Here is an 18,560-nt window from a genome sequence, read left to right as displayed (position 1 = left end):
TTTAATATTTGCTAGTTACAATATTTTTCCTCCTTCTGGAGGACCTAGTAAGAGAGAAGATTAAGCTGTAACCTAAGAACTTTTCATTTTATAGTCAGATGAATTTCCTGAAAATAAGAAATGAAGTTAGAGAAAGAAAAGTGGGACGTCTTTCTTTGGGTCTTCTTTCTTTGGTCCATCTGATTGTCATTATTTGAGTGTGATAATATCCTAGGGTAGAAAAATTACCTAAATGACATGACAAACTTCCTAATAGCTTATGAAAAATTATTCATAATCAGACTGGTCAAAATGAACAGGACCTCTTCCTTTCTCAGTTTCTTCTTTTCTCTTGGTAGTCTCTGCCATATAATCAGAGCTTCATAAGACTTCATAGAATAATAGAGCCTCATAGGACCTTAGAACTACTTTATATTGGATTTGGAAGGTACTTCACTGGTCATCTACTATTACTAAAACTTGAATAGAAATTTGTGCAAAAGTCCTGAAAATTGATCATCTAGCTCCCATACAAAGATTTCGAGCAATGGAAAGCTGATATATGTAAAGGACTTTCCAAACATAAATGTCAGTTAATATTACATTATTTTCTTTCAAGACAGCCCACTTTATTTTTAATATCTTTCACTGTTAAATATTTATAGCATACCTATATTACTAAATACTATCAATTCTAGATTCTTATATAGCCTATTCTCAAGTCTCTCTAACCATTCTTGATCCTTCCCCATGGAACTAATTTTTAAAGTGATTCATAAAATGTCAGACCTAGAACTGATTTCAGTACTCTTCATGGGATCTGATCTGGACCAAAAGGCAAAATATCTGCTCCAACCAAGATTTCATTTTATTTTACTTGAAACTAAGCCTCCATACCCCTTTCTAATCACCTCCCATTGTGTTTTATACATTCTTGTAAAGTACAGACAGGCTAGCTTGCTGGAGAGCTTCAGGAGTCAGCCAGAGTCAGGATAAATTAAAGTCCTTGGTCTTTAGGAGGAGAAATGAAGAAAGTAGACAAACTGCCAGGAGGCTTGCCAAAGATCTTTCCTGGATCCTGGAGTCCTGAGTCCAGCCTCTCTTCTCCTTGTCCTGCTGCTAAGTGACTCTGGACTCTCTCATTCTGCCCTCACATCCTTGCCTACAATTATCTTAACACCAAACATTCAGCAAGCACCAAATGGGAGAAGAGCCATTTATCCAAACATATGCTAATAGAGTCATTGTCTCACATCTAATAGGTAATTAGCCGTAAGCTCTCTGTTTTTTGATTCAAGGTACATTCTGATCATCATCTTTAAACCCCCACCAAAACTTTAAATACTATCACTAAGTCTTCCAACCCTGACAGGTGAATTTTTACCTTATGTTTTCTGGGAATTAGCCTCCACATCATTTCCCAAACATTTCTGAACCATACTTTAAAATTCTTATTCACCCCCTTTCCAGTTTTATTTTATATATTGCCTTCTCTATTGGGCACATAAGAAATAAGGGCAAAGAATGTGTCACTGCAGCCTAGAATTTGTTTAGGTGGGGAGCGGGGTGGGGGTGGGGGGGTTGTTAGAGTGTTTGTTTTTGGAAACCTTGCCACATTGAAAACTCATATTGAGTTTACATTTCACTAAAACATTAAAATCCTTTCCATACAAATTGTTGTTTAGGCATTGTTTCTTCAACTCTGATGATTTTTGAAAACTAATATAGAATTTTAAACTCCTTTATTAATTTCATCTTCTTAGAATACTTTAACCTATTGAAAGCTTTTTGCCTTCTTATTCTCTCATGTAACACTTTAGCTACTCACTAGTGGTTTCACATCATCTCAAAATTTCACAAAGTGAAATTTTTTAAAGTTTTATGCAAATCATTAATAAAAATGAGCAACAACTCCAAGTCATATTCATGAAACATGCTACCAAAAGATTTTCCTTTAAGTTAACAGCAAATCAATAATAATTCCTTCTAATGCCAAGTCATTTAATTAATTCTAAATTTACTATAAAAATGTTAATTATATATTAACTATATTTCTATATAGCCCACATTTCTCCAAGTTGTTTATAAAGACCACATGATACTTTATTAAATCTTGGCAAAAATCAAATATACGATGTCTAGAGGAGCCTCATAACATATCAATCTTCTAGAAACTGTCACCTAGTTTCCTCTAATAAGGAATAAATTGGCCAAAAAATGAAAGAAATTGAGGTAAGACTTGAAGAAGCCATACTCATTCCTGGTGAGCAAGACTTCCCTTCAAAAAGTTCATAAACTGTCTCCTGAATAATACATTTGAATTAAAGTCAAGATTAATTTTTTTTTTCATTTGAAGCTTATATCATTTTCCTTTTTTTTTTTTTTTTTTTTTTTGAAAATCGGGATATTTTTACAAATCCTGTGACCCTTGTCTTATATTCCAAGATTATTGACAGAAAATTTAAAAACATTACACGTTTTTATAGCCTGATAGCTAGATCATCCAAGAGAGTAAATTCAACTCATTAAGGTTTAATTGTTCTCTTAATATCTCCTCCCTTAAATTTTAATGCCCACTGAACTTTTTTTTAATCCTGCTTAGTATGAAGCTCTTAGTTTATTCTTTTCACCACCATTCATTCTTACCATCTCTTTCTTCACTCTAAGCAGCAGTCCAATCGTTTTTCAATATTTTTCTTGCCCCTTTCCACTCTTCACTTTGCATACATAATCAGCCCACTAACTTTTCTGGTCATACATATCCTTTATGATGACTTCTACAACATAGAAATTGTTTCCTTTTCAATTCACTATGGATGCAATAATCTACTAGTATCTCTTTATTAGAGGAAGTGAGGTGACACAGTCCCTAGCACAGCTGAAACTGGAGTCAGGAAGACCTCAGTTAAACCCCCATCAAATTATATTAACAATTTTATTTCTATTTCTTTCCTAGGAAAAATCAATTATAGGGAGATATTTATGACAGTAATGTAATCATATTCTCTTTTCACTTTTGGATTCTTTTCAAGTTATTTTGTTCATTCTTTTTATTTTATTTTGAAGGGTAATTCTTTGTTAATTGGATCAGCAGCTTTTTCTATACTGTTGAATATCATCAAGATCCTGGCCACAAATATTCCAGGCCTGATTTTATTCATCTTTAAAATGATTTGGATTAGATGGTTTCTAAGGTCCCTCTCAGCTCTAAATTCTGTGATTCTTTGATATGCTGATTCTTTTGAAGGAAGGAATTAAGTGAAAAATTCTAAATAAATGTTCTCATAGGAAATGGAAATGTGATTGTTAATATAATAGTAATAACTAATAATAGCTAGAATTTATATGGCTTTTTTTACCTTTGAAAACTTCTTTACAAATATTATCTCATTTTAACACTACAACAGCCCTGGGATGTAGGTGTTATTCCCATTTACTGTTGAAAAAAACTGAAGCAAAGGATATGATTTGCCCAGTGTCACAAAGCTAATAAGTGTATGAGTTTCGATTTGAAGTATTTGTTAACCTAGTAAAAATAACAGGTGGGTCTGTTTTCCTGAGACTTGAAGGAGAGCTTCTCAAAAATTATCAAGCCTGTGGACCTCTACCTCTGGCAAATCATTTAGTGACAGATAATATTATTACAAAAGATCTAAAAGTCATTGCTAATAATTATAAGAAAATCCTAAATGGGGAAACAGATGATATTTTCATTATTCCTTTGAATTAAGAGTAGAGGTTTAGAAAAGGAAAGTAAATTTAAGGAATAAATAGCTAAGAAAATAGTGTCTAAAACTTGAATCTTAACATCAGAAATTAAAACATAGGAATCTATAACTTTTAGTATAGGACAGAGAATACCTATGGAGGACCATTGTATGCAAAATACATTTTAAATACTAACAATAGCTCATATTTATATAATACTTTGAGATTTTCAAAGTTCTGTATATATGTTTCCTCATGTGATACAACAACCCTTTGAGGTAATTTCCTTTAGTATTTTCCATTTCACAAATGAAAAAATCGAGGCTGAGAGAGGTTAAATAACTTTCTCTTTTGCACAGAAAGTAAGTCTATCTTAAACAGAATTTGAACTCAGTTCTTCCTGATTCCAAGTTTTACAATCTAGTCACTGAACCACAAAGACAATACATTGAAAAGGGAAGAGAAAGAATGTAGGGAGAAAATCTAACCAGCTACATAGACACACAGACACACACACACACACACACACACACCATATATTTGTGTGTATCTAGACATACATACATATGTGTGTATAATGAACCTGATCTCATAGAGAGTAGCAGGTACAACATGACAACAGAACTAAAAATAATACATATAAGAGTCAGCAAGAAAACTCCTGGATTTAGATTATTATATATGAGAGTACAAAATCTAACCAGTGAAAGAGGTTAGATATACTAAATACAAAATTACAAATAACCTAGAAATCATCCCTGAAAATCATTGAGATGAGATATATGGCTGAAAATTTAGCTAGAATGCATGCCTTATTCAAAAGGAATAGGGTAGGTAGAAATCAAGAGGCTCTAGTATTGTATTGCAAAAATATATTCATGAATTTTTTACCTTTCTAGAATCTAGGAACAATACAGTGGAAAATATTTAAGTGAAAATCAAGCTAGATAGAAGCAAGGTAGGGGTGCTTTACAGATCATTTTCACAGACAGATGAATTCTATGAGCTTGTAAAACAGATCACAAATTTGGCACAGAACATGACATTATCATGATGGAGAATTAACTGCATATTCATCTGTTGAATCTCTCTCTCTTTTTCTCTCTCTCTTTCTATCTATCTCTCTCTCTCTCTTCCCTCCATGTCTGTCTCTTTCTATCTCTATCTTTCCCAAAAGCAAAAGAACTGATAAATTTGTGACTTATCTTAATAATGATTTAATCACTCAAAAAGTAGAATAAATGATAAAGTCAACAAATGACCTTGACTGGTACATATGTTTGATTGAACCCAGAATTGCTGACTAAAGTAGAAATGACAGGAATCTTGGGATTGTGATCACTCTATCATATAAATATTAAAAGAAAAGGAAATGAAATACGAGCACATTTGCCATTCACTCTAGATGGAAAGAGAATAGATTTTACTAGATTGAGAGAAAAAAATAGGTGACAATGACAATTATGTTGAAGAAGTAATCCTAAACAGACTAGAAAGCTCACAAAACTGAAATTCTGAAGACAAATGAAGAAATTATTTCAACAAGGAGAGAAAAGTATATTTACCTAAAGAAATTATTATGGATGTAAAGGAAATCATGAAAAAGCTCAGATTTTTTTTTAGTATCATTTACTAAAGACAGAAACAAAGGCAAATAATTAAGATGAATATCAAAGAGTAGCATATCCCTATAAGAATTATGTCAGAATGAGTTGAAACAATAAATAAGACAAAAAAAATTAAGCATATTTTAGTAATGTTGGCGATAAGAGAAAGATCGAAGGAAAGAACTCAGGTCATTGAGATGCTAACACATAAGAATAAGAAAATATAGTTGGCTTATGTTTTCTCTCCCATAGAGAAAACATTTTGAAGTAGAGAAGATAGAATTACCAGCTAAGAATGGCATTCCCAAGAAATTGAAGGGATATTTAAGTATCACTTTCTTGTCTTCAATGAGTTTGTTTCCAAGACCGAATGAATGAAGTTCCTTTAAATAGCTCCTAAGGTACTGAAAGAATTGACACTGGCACAAGTAAGTGGAAAGTCGTGGTTCAGTGATTTTTAAAGGTTCCTGGAAAATGATAATGAAGAAGAACAATGCTTTGTTAATTTTAAAAAAGGAGGAAGATAGTTGAATCCATCTACACTATAGGACAGGGAGCTTGTCTTCTCTTTTCGGAAAAGAAATCGTTGGTGAACAGTTAGAAATAAAAACCATGATTACTTAAAAAAAAAAAAACAACAATATAGATTGATAAAGATCAGATCATATGAGACAAATCTGAATGTCTGAATTGATTATATTTAACTAAAAATAAGAAAAGATACTTCAGTTTTTGGAGAAAGATACAACCTTATCTCTATGAGTACTCCATCCAATGGTAAGAAGCAGGGAAGCAGGGAAGCTGAGAAGCAAGGAAGCAGGAGGAGAGACAAGCTATGTAACCAAGTCCCTCCATACTTGACACTCTCCCATGCTCTATTAATCTTCTATAGGAAGGTATCCAACATGCTGTGCTAAAAGCTTTCCTCTAGTTCTCATGACCTTATACACCAGGAATAAACAAACTATCAGTTATTTTCATTATAATCTACCTGTCTTTCTTTTTATTGGTCATACATTTCTCTAATGACATCTTTTCTGCTATATCCCCAGTGTGATTCTGCATTTGAAAAGTGTTTTCCATGTCCACCTTGTACTTCTCTGTTTTCCTTTGTATTACCCACAAATTTAATTCTTCTGACTGTGGTATTCCTTGCTTCACAGTCATAAAGGATCACCAGAAAAAGTGTTGCTTTTTAATGGCCTTATGTTTCTGGCAGAAGTTCTTTTTGTTTCTGTTTTAAAACACTGAGATTAACACTGCTGCCACAGATACAGTACTCTCTTTCATATACAGAATGATGATGATGATGATGGTGATACTCATGCTATGTTCCTCTTAAAGTTGCTGGGAGAAAAGAACTTTGCAAACAACAAATGGTTGGTGAACACTTAGAAAAGGAAACTATGACGACTAAAATCCAATATAGATTTATCAAGGACAAGTCATATGAGACAAATCTGATTGACTACACTGATTATTTAATTAGGAATAATAAGAAAAGATACTTCAATATTTGGAGAAAGATATGACCTTAACTCCATGAGTACTCCATCCAATAATGAGACCATTATTCATTTATGTTCTTCCCTACTCTATACACTCATGTTGTAATAATCTTCTGCAAGAAGTCCATCCTCTTGTTATTAGAGATAAGTAAGTGGCAAGAAAAAAATTGTCCACATCTGAAATACAGGAAAAACAGGAAATAGTAATCCAGAGAGTGAATAAATTTAGTGAATAAAAGAAGTCAAAGTTGAAATAAGAGAGAAAAAAGAACTTAATTCATAGTGAAAAGGTCTAAATGGAAGTACATACATAAAGAGTACAAAGGAATCAATATGTAATTCTAGGTAGTACTTACAGATATTCAAGCCTTATGCATTGGGCTGAAACTGGATCTGAGAGTAGAGTAAGAACTCAAAAAATCAGGCAAGGAATAACAAGGTGCAAAGTACTGGAAAGACTACTGCTTTTGAGGTTAAAAGACTTGATTTTTATCATAAGCTTATCACTAACCACATATATGACCTTGGCCTGCTTAGTCAATCTGGCCTTCATTTTATCCATTTGTAAAATGATGTGGTATAATAAATGACCTCCGAGTCACTTCTGGGTCAAGATTTCTAAAGTCATTCTTCCTTTCTAACCAACGGACACATTGCTGCATTGAAGCATAACTTTCCTACTGAATGAATTTTAACAAAAAATGTTAAAGATCAAAAAAGACTTTAAGAAGCAAATGATGTCTAATAGTGGGGTTTCAGGGATTTTGACAGGTATTGAGAGAGATTGCTAGAGTACCTAGCAACAAGAATGCTAGGGAACAGAATAACAAGTGTCTGCATTAATCTTGAGACCCTTCATTGTGTACTTTGCACACAATGCCCCATTTGTATAGGCAACAAGTCTGTGCAAAGACAAGTCTTGTGTAAACTTGACACTTGTGGTCTTTGGCTGGTTGGATCTCAGTCAGCTCACTCTTGGGAATGGATGTTGAGGCTTCGGGTGTGAGTTTTGCCTCATTGGCTAAAGGTCTGGGGTACACACCCCGTAGATACACCAGGACAGGTATCGAGCATGCACCAAATCAAGATCGCTCCCACCGTCTCAGGAGTTGGGCTCCTAGATACACAAGCTAAACACATATTTGTTGTTGGAGCACGTTGGCAGGGGAGATGAAAGGGGTATAAGAACAGGACAGCAGGAGGAGAGAGAGGAAGCAGGGAAGCAGGGAAGGTGGGAAGCAGGGAAGGTGGGAAGCAAGGAAGCAAGGAAGCAGGAGGAGAGACAAGCTATGTAACCAAGTAATAAAGCTTCTTTAACTGCAAAAAGGGTATCAGAACTACTCTGTCTTAACTGGAGATGGAGACGTCTGTCTCTGAAGGTCATAGAGGTGATGATAATTGTGGGTAAGTGCTCAGACACCAGCTGGTGTCAGCAGGTCTACACTAGCTGGGGACCCCAACAAGAGATATTTTGGAAGAAAGGGTTTTTGCCAATATTCTGTAAATTATGTGTAGATATTCTCCAATGTTTACCTATAAGGTTTATTCTAGTCATGGGATATATGACTTTTCAAAGAACATCTGTAGCTAAATACATGTTATATAGTTCATAAGAATTGATCTACAAGAAGTCAATCAGATGTATCACACTAACCAAAACAATTCTTTAACTGAGCTTGATTGTTCAGAGAGTTTGGGCAGTTCCTTGCTTTATGTTCTTTAGAACAGATCCATTATTTAACTGAATTGACTAAGTCAACTGATAATATAGGATGGTAAAGTGGAAAGAAAGATCTATGGCTAAAGGATCTGGATTGAAATCTACTTATAAATTTATGACCCTGAAGAATTTATTTAAACTTTTAAACCTCAATTTCTTATCTGCTAAAGAAGGGGGTTAAACCAGATGACCTATAAAATCCCTTTCATCTCTGGATGTAGTCATATGATTCTGCTAATTCAAAAAGTTATTGACAAGTGCTATAAACACTATATAAATGTGAGCTTTTGCCATTTTTGAGGGAGTTAATTCTAGGTAAAATTATGACGTTGGAAGTTTGTGGTTGATATCCTCAAACCTCCTTTTTAAGTATCTCTCTTTTTCTTCTTTCTCCATCATATACTGAATCCTTATTTTTGATATTCTGCCTCACTATATCTGTTTTGTTGATTATTGTTGTTTTACTTAATGACCAAATATCAAAAAATTCATTTGTATCACATCAATAAAATTTATTAAGTATCTTCTATGTGATACTGGAGATATGAATATAATTAAAGTGAAAATGCTTTCTACTAAGGGAAAAGATACAATATATTCATAGATAATCCAGGATACATAAAAATAATTGGAGATTATTTTTCTGTAGGGAGAAATTATTCATAGATTGAAGGCTAAAGAGCTCCTCAAAGAGGTGGCATTTGAGCTGATTATTAAAGGGAACTAGAGATTCTAAGAAGATGTAGATAACAGACTGCAAAAACACAGTAATGAGAAATAGAATGTCATGTACAGGGAGCACCAAGTAAACCAAAAGTTTGGTTGTAGCAGAAAGTACATGAAGAGTGGCAATTTATAATTATTCAGCATAGAAAAACAGGAGGGAACCAGGTTGTGAAAAGCTTGAATGCCAAACACAATAATTTGTTTTTTATCAAAAGAAAAAGAAAGGAAGAAAAAAAAGGAAAGAAGGAATGAAGAAACAAAAGAAGAAAGGAAGGAAGGAAGGAAGGAAGGAGGAAAGAAGGAAGAAAAGAAGAAAGGAAAGAAGGAAGAAAGGAAGGAAGGAGGGAGGGAAGGAAGGAGGAAAAAACAAAGAGAAAGAAAGACAAGAAAAATGAAAAGCCACTGAAGCTACTTGAGCAGGGTGTTGACATACACCTTTTTTTTTTAGATCTCTTTCTAAAATGTTACTTATTTCTAAGGCTAGTGAATTTTAACCACAAAAAAATAAAGATCAAAGAGACTTTAAGAAGAAAAAGAAGGAAAGTCTAATAGTGGGGTTTCAGGAATTATAACAGGTAATAAGAAAGAAATTTGAGAGTAAGAAAGAAATTTGAGAGTAAGAAAGAAATTTGAGAGTAAAGAGAGAGTAATGAGTTTTGCCAATATTCTGCAAATCACATGTAGGAATTTCCCAATATTTCCCTATAAGGTTAACCCTAATCATAAAAACTGGATCCAAATGGATCTTTTTAAGGAATATATGACTCTCTTCAAAGGATAACTATAGCTAAATTAATTTACAAGCATTTTAAATAGTCTATTGTGTTCATAGACTTCCAAATGAGTGGATCAGAATGATTTGGTCAAAATTTGATACCTCAATAATGTGGTCTTGTTATCTACACTGATTTAATTTTATAGAGTCTCTACTAAACTTTGCCCTATGTTTATGTGCTTTTGTGCCTTTCTATAATCAGCTTTCTTCTTTGCAACCTGCTGTGTTGATGGCCTCTCTGTGTCCTCAGGAAAAAGCAAGTAGAAGATTAAAGGTTATCAGATGGATCTTCTGTGATTCAATGATTATGAAATTTTCAAATGGCTGAGTCTTTCTGATAAAAAAAATAAAAAAGTTCAATTTCCTCTTGATTCAATATCAGAGATTTTGTATGAATTAGTCAAAAAAAAGTTTCAATTTTAATTTATATTCAAATATTTGTTATTTTGTCACTGAGGCTAGTTAATGAGATCAACATTTAATATTTTTGGATTGTTCAGCGTGTCATTTTTTGGTCTGCTGTGAAATAAATCAATAACAATTTTCTTTCTCTTCCATTTATTCTGTTATTGCTGTGTTTGTACTTAATATATACATATATAATATTTAACAAAAGATAAAATAGGTATTAAAATTAAGACTTCAAAACAATGTATACTTACAAATATCTCTTGATGTAATGGAAACAGAGTTGAATTTAAAGCAGAACTCTTGAATGAATCCCAACAATTTGGTACTAGCTGTGTAACATCAGATAAATTACTTAATATATCTGTTTTTCAGTGTCCTTATATGTAAAATAAGGATAAAAATTAAACCTATATAAGGACACTCCTCTATCAATGCAGCTCAGTACCTTTTCTGCAACTAAGTTTTATGAGTAATCTATATAAATGAGAAATTAAGTGACTTGCCCAGGAGCATCACATAGCTATATATATCAGAAACAGAGATTGAACCCACATCCTCAAGGCTCCAAAAACAGCTCTCTATTTACTATGCAATATTGTCTCTCCTGAAAAACAAAGATATTATTTGTAACAACCTATTTATGGGATTGTAATGATGGTTGAATGAAACAATGAACTTAAAACACTTTATGAACCATGAAATCCTATTTAAGTGTAAGCTATTATCACTAAATAAGCCACAAGTTGAATTAAACCAGCAGTATAGATAACTTGGACTGACTGTGAAGATGGAAGACTGAATAGGAGTAGGAGATTAGGCTAAATCAAATTTGGAAAGTTGCACAATGCCTTCAAAAATTTCAAGCTATTCGCTATTGCAAAAGTGCATATTTTAACAACAGTTCTCCAGTAATATTATATGGTTCCAAATCATATGACACCATAATTTCAACAGAATAAAAAATATAGGTTACTCAAAGGGCAATGGAAAGATCTAATATATTCTGAAGAATTCTCTTCATTGTTCCTTGTATAATGAAATGTCTGTTTTTGTTGATGATTGCTATATCCAGAATTTAAAAGAAAGAAAATTTGTTTCAAGCTTCAGATAACCAAGGAATAAATGAGCTTTTTGAAAATGATGCAAATGTGAAACATATCACCAACAATACATTGGAAATGAGAAATAGTATAAAAAATGCCTAACGTAAAATGAAATGAGCAGAAATTTATTATAGAATTAATTATAGAATAACAATGATACTGTAAAGACAAACTTTGAAGGACTTTGGAACTTGATCCATACAATGGAACCAACCATAGTTACAATTAAATATGAGGACTCATTTTAAAATGCTATCCATCCCAGATAGAGAGGTGATAAATCAAGAATGTCAATTGAAGCATATAATTACATATATAGATATATATGGGAGGGGGAGCATCTAGGGATGGGTATATTTGTACTACCACCCTCATCCTATAATCATTCATATTTTAAGGGGAGAATCAAAATAGACATTAAAAAATAGCAAATAAATTGAAAATCATTTTGGATCTTGAATTATATTGGATTGCCCTCAAGATTCATGTTTTATTCCCTAAGCACACATCAATACAGAGAGAAATATCTCAGAAGTCAATTGAATAAAAGGAAGGAAACTAATATGGTATTAAAATCGCCTGGGACATATTCACTAAGAATATAGTCTATATGGAAACCACTTACACTTACCTGCTATCTGTTAATATTGGATAATAAATAGAATGCAGTACCTGACCCTAGACAAGATAATTATACTTATGTTTCCCTGGAAATTTTGAAAAACAACTTGGTAAATTCAGGATTGTCCTACCAGAATACTAAGATTCATGTCTGGAAAAAAATTTAAAAAGATGTTTTTTAATTATTAGAACTTCCATAGTAAGAGCCATACATGAGGTTTGTCCATAATCACCATAGTATCATTTTAATTTAAAACATGTAAAAATGGATTTTTCATAAAAGTTAATCCAAAAAGGAATATCTTAAGTTTCACACACTTCATGAATATTAAAAATGCCTATTAAAAAGTACAATAAGAGTTGTGTCCATGTAAGTAAAGTAATATATATAATTGAATAAAGTTTATAGATAACTCAGAATAACAACTATTCTCTATGGAGGTGTGTATTGAAAGCTAAAATTTTTGGAATCGTACTCTATAATCTTCAACTTAACAATATTTATTCAATTATCCACTTCACTTTATCCTTGTGCTATTTCTGATCAACTTTCTACTGACAAAGTAGGATAAGGAATTATTACAATGATCTGAATAATTCAGTAACCCAAACTTTGTTTTTCATTAACAACTTGGATTAAGAAATTAAAGAACCTCTATTTTTCATATACTTATTTTTACATCCACTTTACTTCATCTTTCCTAGACAATATAACATTCAAAATTTTAGATGATACAAGTGAGTTCCTGGAAGTATAAACTATCAAATTAGTACATTCATATTTTAAGGCATACACAGATCTCCAAGTCCCTGCCTCTAATCAGCTAAGCAGATATTGCTTATCTTCTTGACAAAAAAAAGAAAGAAAGAAAGGAAGAAAGAAAAACAAAAAGAAAAAGAAAAAAAAAACTCTTTCCCTTAGGGTTTGATGAGCAAGAGTATGAGAGCAAGATATAGTGGGGATATCTCTGGACAGGAATTAAGCAGATTTGTGTTCTCATCCTAGGTGCATACCATGCCATACCATAAGTTATGAATCACATGACATCTCTGGATCTTCTTTCTCATTTGTAAAAGTAAACAATTGGAGTAGTTGACCCTGAAACTTTTAAACATATTCTAGTCTATATAGCTCTGCAGATTTATATATATGATAGTAACATATATGTATTATATATGTATATAGATATATACACACATGTATATACATGCACACTTAACAAAAAGTGTGTGGATTTGGAGAGGGTGATCAAACTTATGATTTTATTTGTATAGAAAATCCTCAGGAAGTAATTTCCTTCTATCACTGAAACACCTGCTTTGCAACTTATTTTATTTCTGTAAAATATGTTGAAAGCATCTTGCATGAGGTTGAATTTTAATTTATTCCATTGTCTATAAATAATAAAATTTGATATATCCCAATTACAAGTAAAGTATTTCTAAATTGCTGGTACTAAACAAGTATAAAATGTCCAAAATACTGGATCTTCTGCATAAAAGTAGGTGCTGTTGCTTCAGAGTAGCAGTGCATTATTAATGCAAAGGTTTTCCCCTTGGCCAATAAAAACTTTAGAGACAAAATATTGACAATATTTGAGAGAGTTATTTTAAAGAGATATTCTGAACTATGAAGTAAGTCTAATGATTAAAGGATAAAATATAGTCTCACTTTGAAGATTTCTCCTCCCTTCACAAGACACCTGAAATTGAACTTTTACCACAAAAAGTGGTGATTTCAAGTACTTTGATCTTTTCTTAAATAAATTTCTTGAACTGTTTTCAAATCTCACGTTTAAATTACGTTTTAATTCAGTTTACCCATTTTCTCTGACTCTCCCCTCCTTGTCTTTCCTTTCATCCTTACTCTTTCCCTCTCTCCCCTCCCATTTTCCTCATTCCCCTCCTCTCTCTCTCTCCTTAGCTTTCTTCCTTTCTTCCTCTGCTTCTTTCTCTTTACATTTTTAACTCCTTTTTTTCTCTTCTACTCTTCTCACCACTCCTCCATTCCTACCCTCACCCCAACTCCATTCCCCTTCCCCCGCTAAAAGGAAAAAAAGAAAAAGTCTCAGTGTCGTGGCAAGTAATTCTTACCTGTCTGCACTAAGCGCGGTTAGAGTGAACACAGAAACTCCCACTGAGGTAAGCTGTATGGCGGGAATAAGTTTGCAGCCCACTTTCCCAAACATCCATTCTTCAAAGAAGTAGCGAGAGGCATCCACCGGCACGCAGGTCACGAGAAGCAGCAGATCCCCAGCTGCTAGACTAGAGATAAAGATGTTAGGAACGCTTCTCATGGAACTATTAGTGATGAAGATCTTCATTAGAGTAATATTGCCCAGCAAACCCACTGTGATAATAAGCAGGTACAGCGACGGAATCACGCAGCGGATAACGAATTCAATGGTGCCCTGTTCTGAGGAAGGCAAGGAATCTGCCTCTAAGACCTCCGGAATCAAGCTGCTCTCATTTTCGTCGGTTTGCAGGGAAAGGTTTGAAAGAGATTTTGTAACCATAGTCTTAAGCACTGAAAAATTCACTGTAGTTTTCATGCGTTCTATAATACCAAGGAATGAAGAATATTAAAAGATCGATGAGATTACTCGGCGTTCTCTTCCTCGTCAAGTTTCTGCCACCAGAGAAAGTGTCCTAAAACAAAACAAAACACTTGAAAAGTTGATCCATGCGTTCAGGGTGCTTTAATTTCTTCCTCAAAGTGCACTGTTTACCTGAAAAGTGGCAAGGAAGGGGGGGGGGGGGGGGGGGGGGGGGGGGGGGGAGAGAGGGTGAGGGAGAAGGTGAGAGAGAGAAAGAGAGAGAGAGAACCTGTGGGAATGTCTCTTGGAGCTATCCAGCGGGACTCTGCTGAAAGCCGGTTAGGATAATCACTAGAGCAAGTCTACACCAACATCTTAGTTCTGCTGATTCCCCCTCCCTCTTTTTTTCCCTGCAGTTCTTCCAGCATGTGTGAGAACACAGGGGACGAGGATCCTCCCTTACACACTGTGTCTATATACATCCATACCGACCGCCTCCACCGGGGAGGAGCTTCTCAACTCTAAGAAAACATAGGCTAGAAGTTTGCTAGCTTCTCTGGGTTTGGACTAAAATGAAAATACCAAGGTGCCAAAAACCTAAATTGGATTTGAGAAGCAAGGATTCAGAGACTCATTGAATAAGATCCACAATATTCCATTTTATCTATCATTTCCCATATGTACAGCATATACCAAAATCCACATCCAATACTAACATCATGATAGAAAGTAAGGGCTCCATTAGGAGACTGAGAAAACTCCTGCTGTACATTGGCCAGCTAATACTCCTTGGTAACAGGAAATTATTGTTTAGTTTTAAACTAATACATTAGTCCATGGCTTACTTGGTAAAGGAAAGTGGCTATCCAAGAAGATAATAAGAGGAGTTTTGAAAGAATGAAATCATATGACTGAAATTATTTGAAAGAATGAAATCATATACACATAAAAGTGAAGTGAATAATTTTACCTATATAATTCAGACAATATTTGCTGAACTGTCCTAAAAATCAAGCAATAGTATTTTAGTAGAATTAATCAGATTTTTTTAAATCAACTAGATGTGATTTCTGATATTTATTTTCACCCATTATGATTTTGAACTTTTAATTTTCCTTCTTTAAGATCTTCCACTTAACTTGAAACAAGTTTTTCTGTTAAAATGAAAATATGATAACAGTCGAAGTTGGTAAAATGAAGACTGTTAAATGTTATAATGAAAGATAGTTATAGTGCAATGAACAGAATCAAACAAGACAAAATTTGCATGGCAAATAGGTATAAATATCTAAAAAAAAATTATCCAAATGACATTGAAGTCTCATTATACTGCAAGATTGAATCCATGCTCACATTCATTGGTATCCCCTAATTGAACCCTATATCTGGAAAGCAAGACAATGACTGCAGGACCTCTATTTTAAAAAAGGGATCAAACAGTTTTTCTCCTTCTCCCACCAGCTATGCAACATTTGGACTTCTCTGAAACTCTCTAACATATCTTCTCTCCAAAAAATCTCAACCTGCCCCTTTCCTCATATTTTCTCCCTCACCTCTTCAAGGATTGACTTTCCTTTGTGTGATATCTCCCCTGAGTAGAGTATAAACACTTTAGGGTAGGGGTTGTCTTCGTTTTTATTGGTATTTGTACCCACAAGGCTTAGCATAGTTCCTGGCACATAGTACATGATTAATAAATATTTATTGACTGACTTTAGTCCTTTAAAATTTTAAAGATTATCCTTTGTTCTGTATATTTGAGAGACAGTGGAACGCAGTGGAAAGATTACTACAAATTGAATAAACCAACTTCTGAGACTAAGTTTGCCTTCAGACACTTGCTGTCTGTGGGATCATGAGCAAGTCATCCAAATTCTCTGAGCATGTTTTCTCTTTTACCAAAAAACTAGATGGATGGATAGATTGGTAGATAGATAAATTTAAAAATGAATAAATAAAGTGTCTGGTATCTACTTCACAGAGTTATTTTGATGATATAATGATATATATGCTAAAGTACTATAAAACCATCTGCTATCATTATACTTGCAAAGCAAACTAATAAATAGAATCAATTGTGTAGGCAATCTATCTTCCAATACACACACACACACAAGCACACACACACCCCTCTCTTTCTCCACAACCACTCAAAGCATTTTTAATCTCCATTATTTATATTTTTAGTAAAAATGTATTTTGGATTAAATTATTTATATACTTTCTGGTTGTCTCTATTTTCCTTTGTTAACACCTATGGGATACTTAAATCAGGTGAAAACCTAAATATTCAGCTTAAAGTTTCAATTTTATAAGCCTCTACATTCAGCATTACCTAAAAAGCGTTTCAGGTAAATTTTTCAAGTCTTCACACAGAATTTTAATATCACAGCAAGCTTAATGAATCAAATTCCTGAGTACTTGGTAAATGTTTTATCTATGTTTTGTTGCATTTGAATTTATAGTGTTAGCATTATATAATGAAAAATCAAGAGACACAGGTTTGAAATCCTATCTTGACATCTCGACCTTGTGTCTATGAGCAAGTCATTTAATTTCTCTTGAGAATCAATTTCCTCATTGTAAAAATAAGATAATGACACTTGCAGTACCTACCTACCTCACAGATTATTGAGAGAATCAAATGTGATCATGCACATTAAGGGTGGTATTATCTTAAAATATCTTAAAGATTTTGGTAAATGTTCTTTTAATGGAATTCATAAGTGCAAAGATTTTCTGTTTCCTATCAATATCAGCTTTGATTTAATAGTATCAATTAGGTTTGATTAATAAAATATTCAGAAAACCATTTTTAAAAGATTAAACACAATAAAACTAATAGAATTGTCTCTACTCCTAATCTTAAAAAAAAAAGACCCAATTTTCCATAAATATTTTACAATAACTTTTCTTTTTAAGGATGAATTAAAATTCATTCAAAGAATGAATTCAGTATGTTTATTCACTCCGCTACCTATGTATATATGTACACATATTTATTCATACACATACATACAGAAACTCTAAAATATATACACACTCACATACTCACACACACATGAACTAAACTTAAAACCACATCATTAATATTGTTTTTAATTTACATAAGCCCTGAAATTCCTTAGACTTAACATTTTTGGGTTGAGTCCTGAGATTTTATTATCATTAAGTGAAGATTAGTAGCATTTTGAAGCTTATTCTCATAGAAAGATGCCTGAAATATTGAAAGGCTAAATATTTTTCCTATATCATACAATCAGAGCACGTATTCAAGGCAGAATTTGAATATTTGTCTTCCTAAATATAAAACTAACTCCAAAAATTTCAAAATTTCAACAGCACTAAAATAAGCATGTGCTTGCTAACACACCAAACATAAGTAATTTGGATGTTCCTATACTTCAGATCTAGCATCTTCATTAGCCAACTCCCATTTTCATAACATAATTACATAATGCATAATTATGTATACACATATTATATATATAGATATAGACATATTATTATTAATAATATTATTATTACTTATATCCCTCTTATAGCCACCACTCTAGTTCAAAACCTCATTATTTCTCCTCCTCTACACAATCTCCACAGTAATTTTATTAGAACAGGTATCAGTATGTCAATCTCCAGATCAACAAACCCTAATAATTCCCTTTTGCCACTAGAATCAACTCTAAACTCTTCCACTTGGTATTTAAAATTTGAATTTTTCAGATTGTTCAAATCATTTTTACATATTATTTTCCTCCTTGTACTATTCAATACAGATATTGTGACTTACTTTCTATAGAAACTACACTCTATCTCCCTTTTTGCCTTTTCATACTCTACTCCTTGCCTATTATACAATTCTCCA

General features: G+C 33.1%; 1 protein-coding gene across 1 annotated transcript in view; it reads right to left on the bottom strand.

The window, feature by feature from the left end:
* NMBR (neuromedin B receptor) overlaps positions 1 to 15,124 on the bottom strand; it is a 30,592-nt gene extending 15,468 nt beyond the window's left edge. The window contains exons 1-2 of the mRNA XM_003769506.3: positions 14,985 to 15,124; positions 14,253 to 14,807 (exon numbers count right to left, since the gene is read on the bottom strand). Coding sequence (XP_003769554.2) covers positions 14,253 to 14,710 — 458 coding nt within the window. The 5' untranslated portion in view covers positions 14,711 to 14,807; positions 14,985 to 15,124. The remainder of the gene's footprint in view (positions 1 to 14,252; positions 14,808 to 14,984) is intronic.
* Between the last annotated feature and the right edge of the window lie 3,436 nt (positions 15,125 to 18,560).

Source organism: Sarcophilus harrisii, chromosome 4, assembly GCF_902635505.1.
Source record: "Sarcophilus harrisii chromosome 4, mSarHar1.11, whole genome shotgun sequence".
Taxonomy (NCBI): Eukaryota; Metazoa; Chordata; class Mammalia; order Dasyuromorphia; family Dasyuridae; genus Sarcophilus; species Sarcophilus harrisii.
The sequence above is the reverse complement of the archived record's forward strand: the minus strand, read 5'-3'. Positions and strand labels throughout refer to the sequence as shown.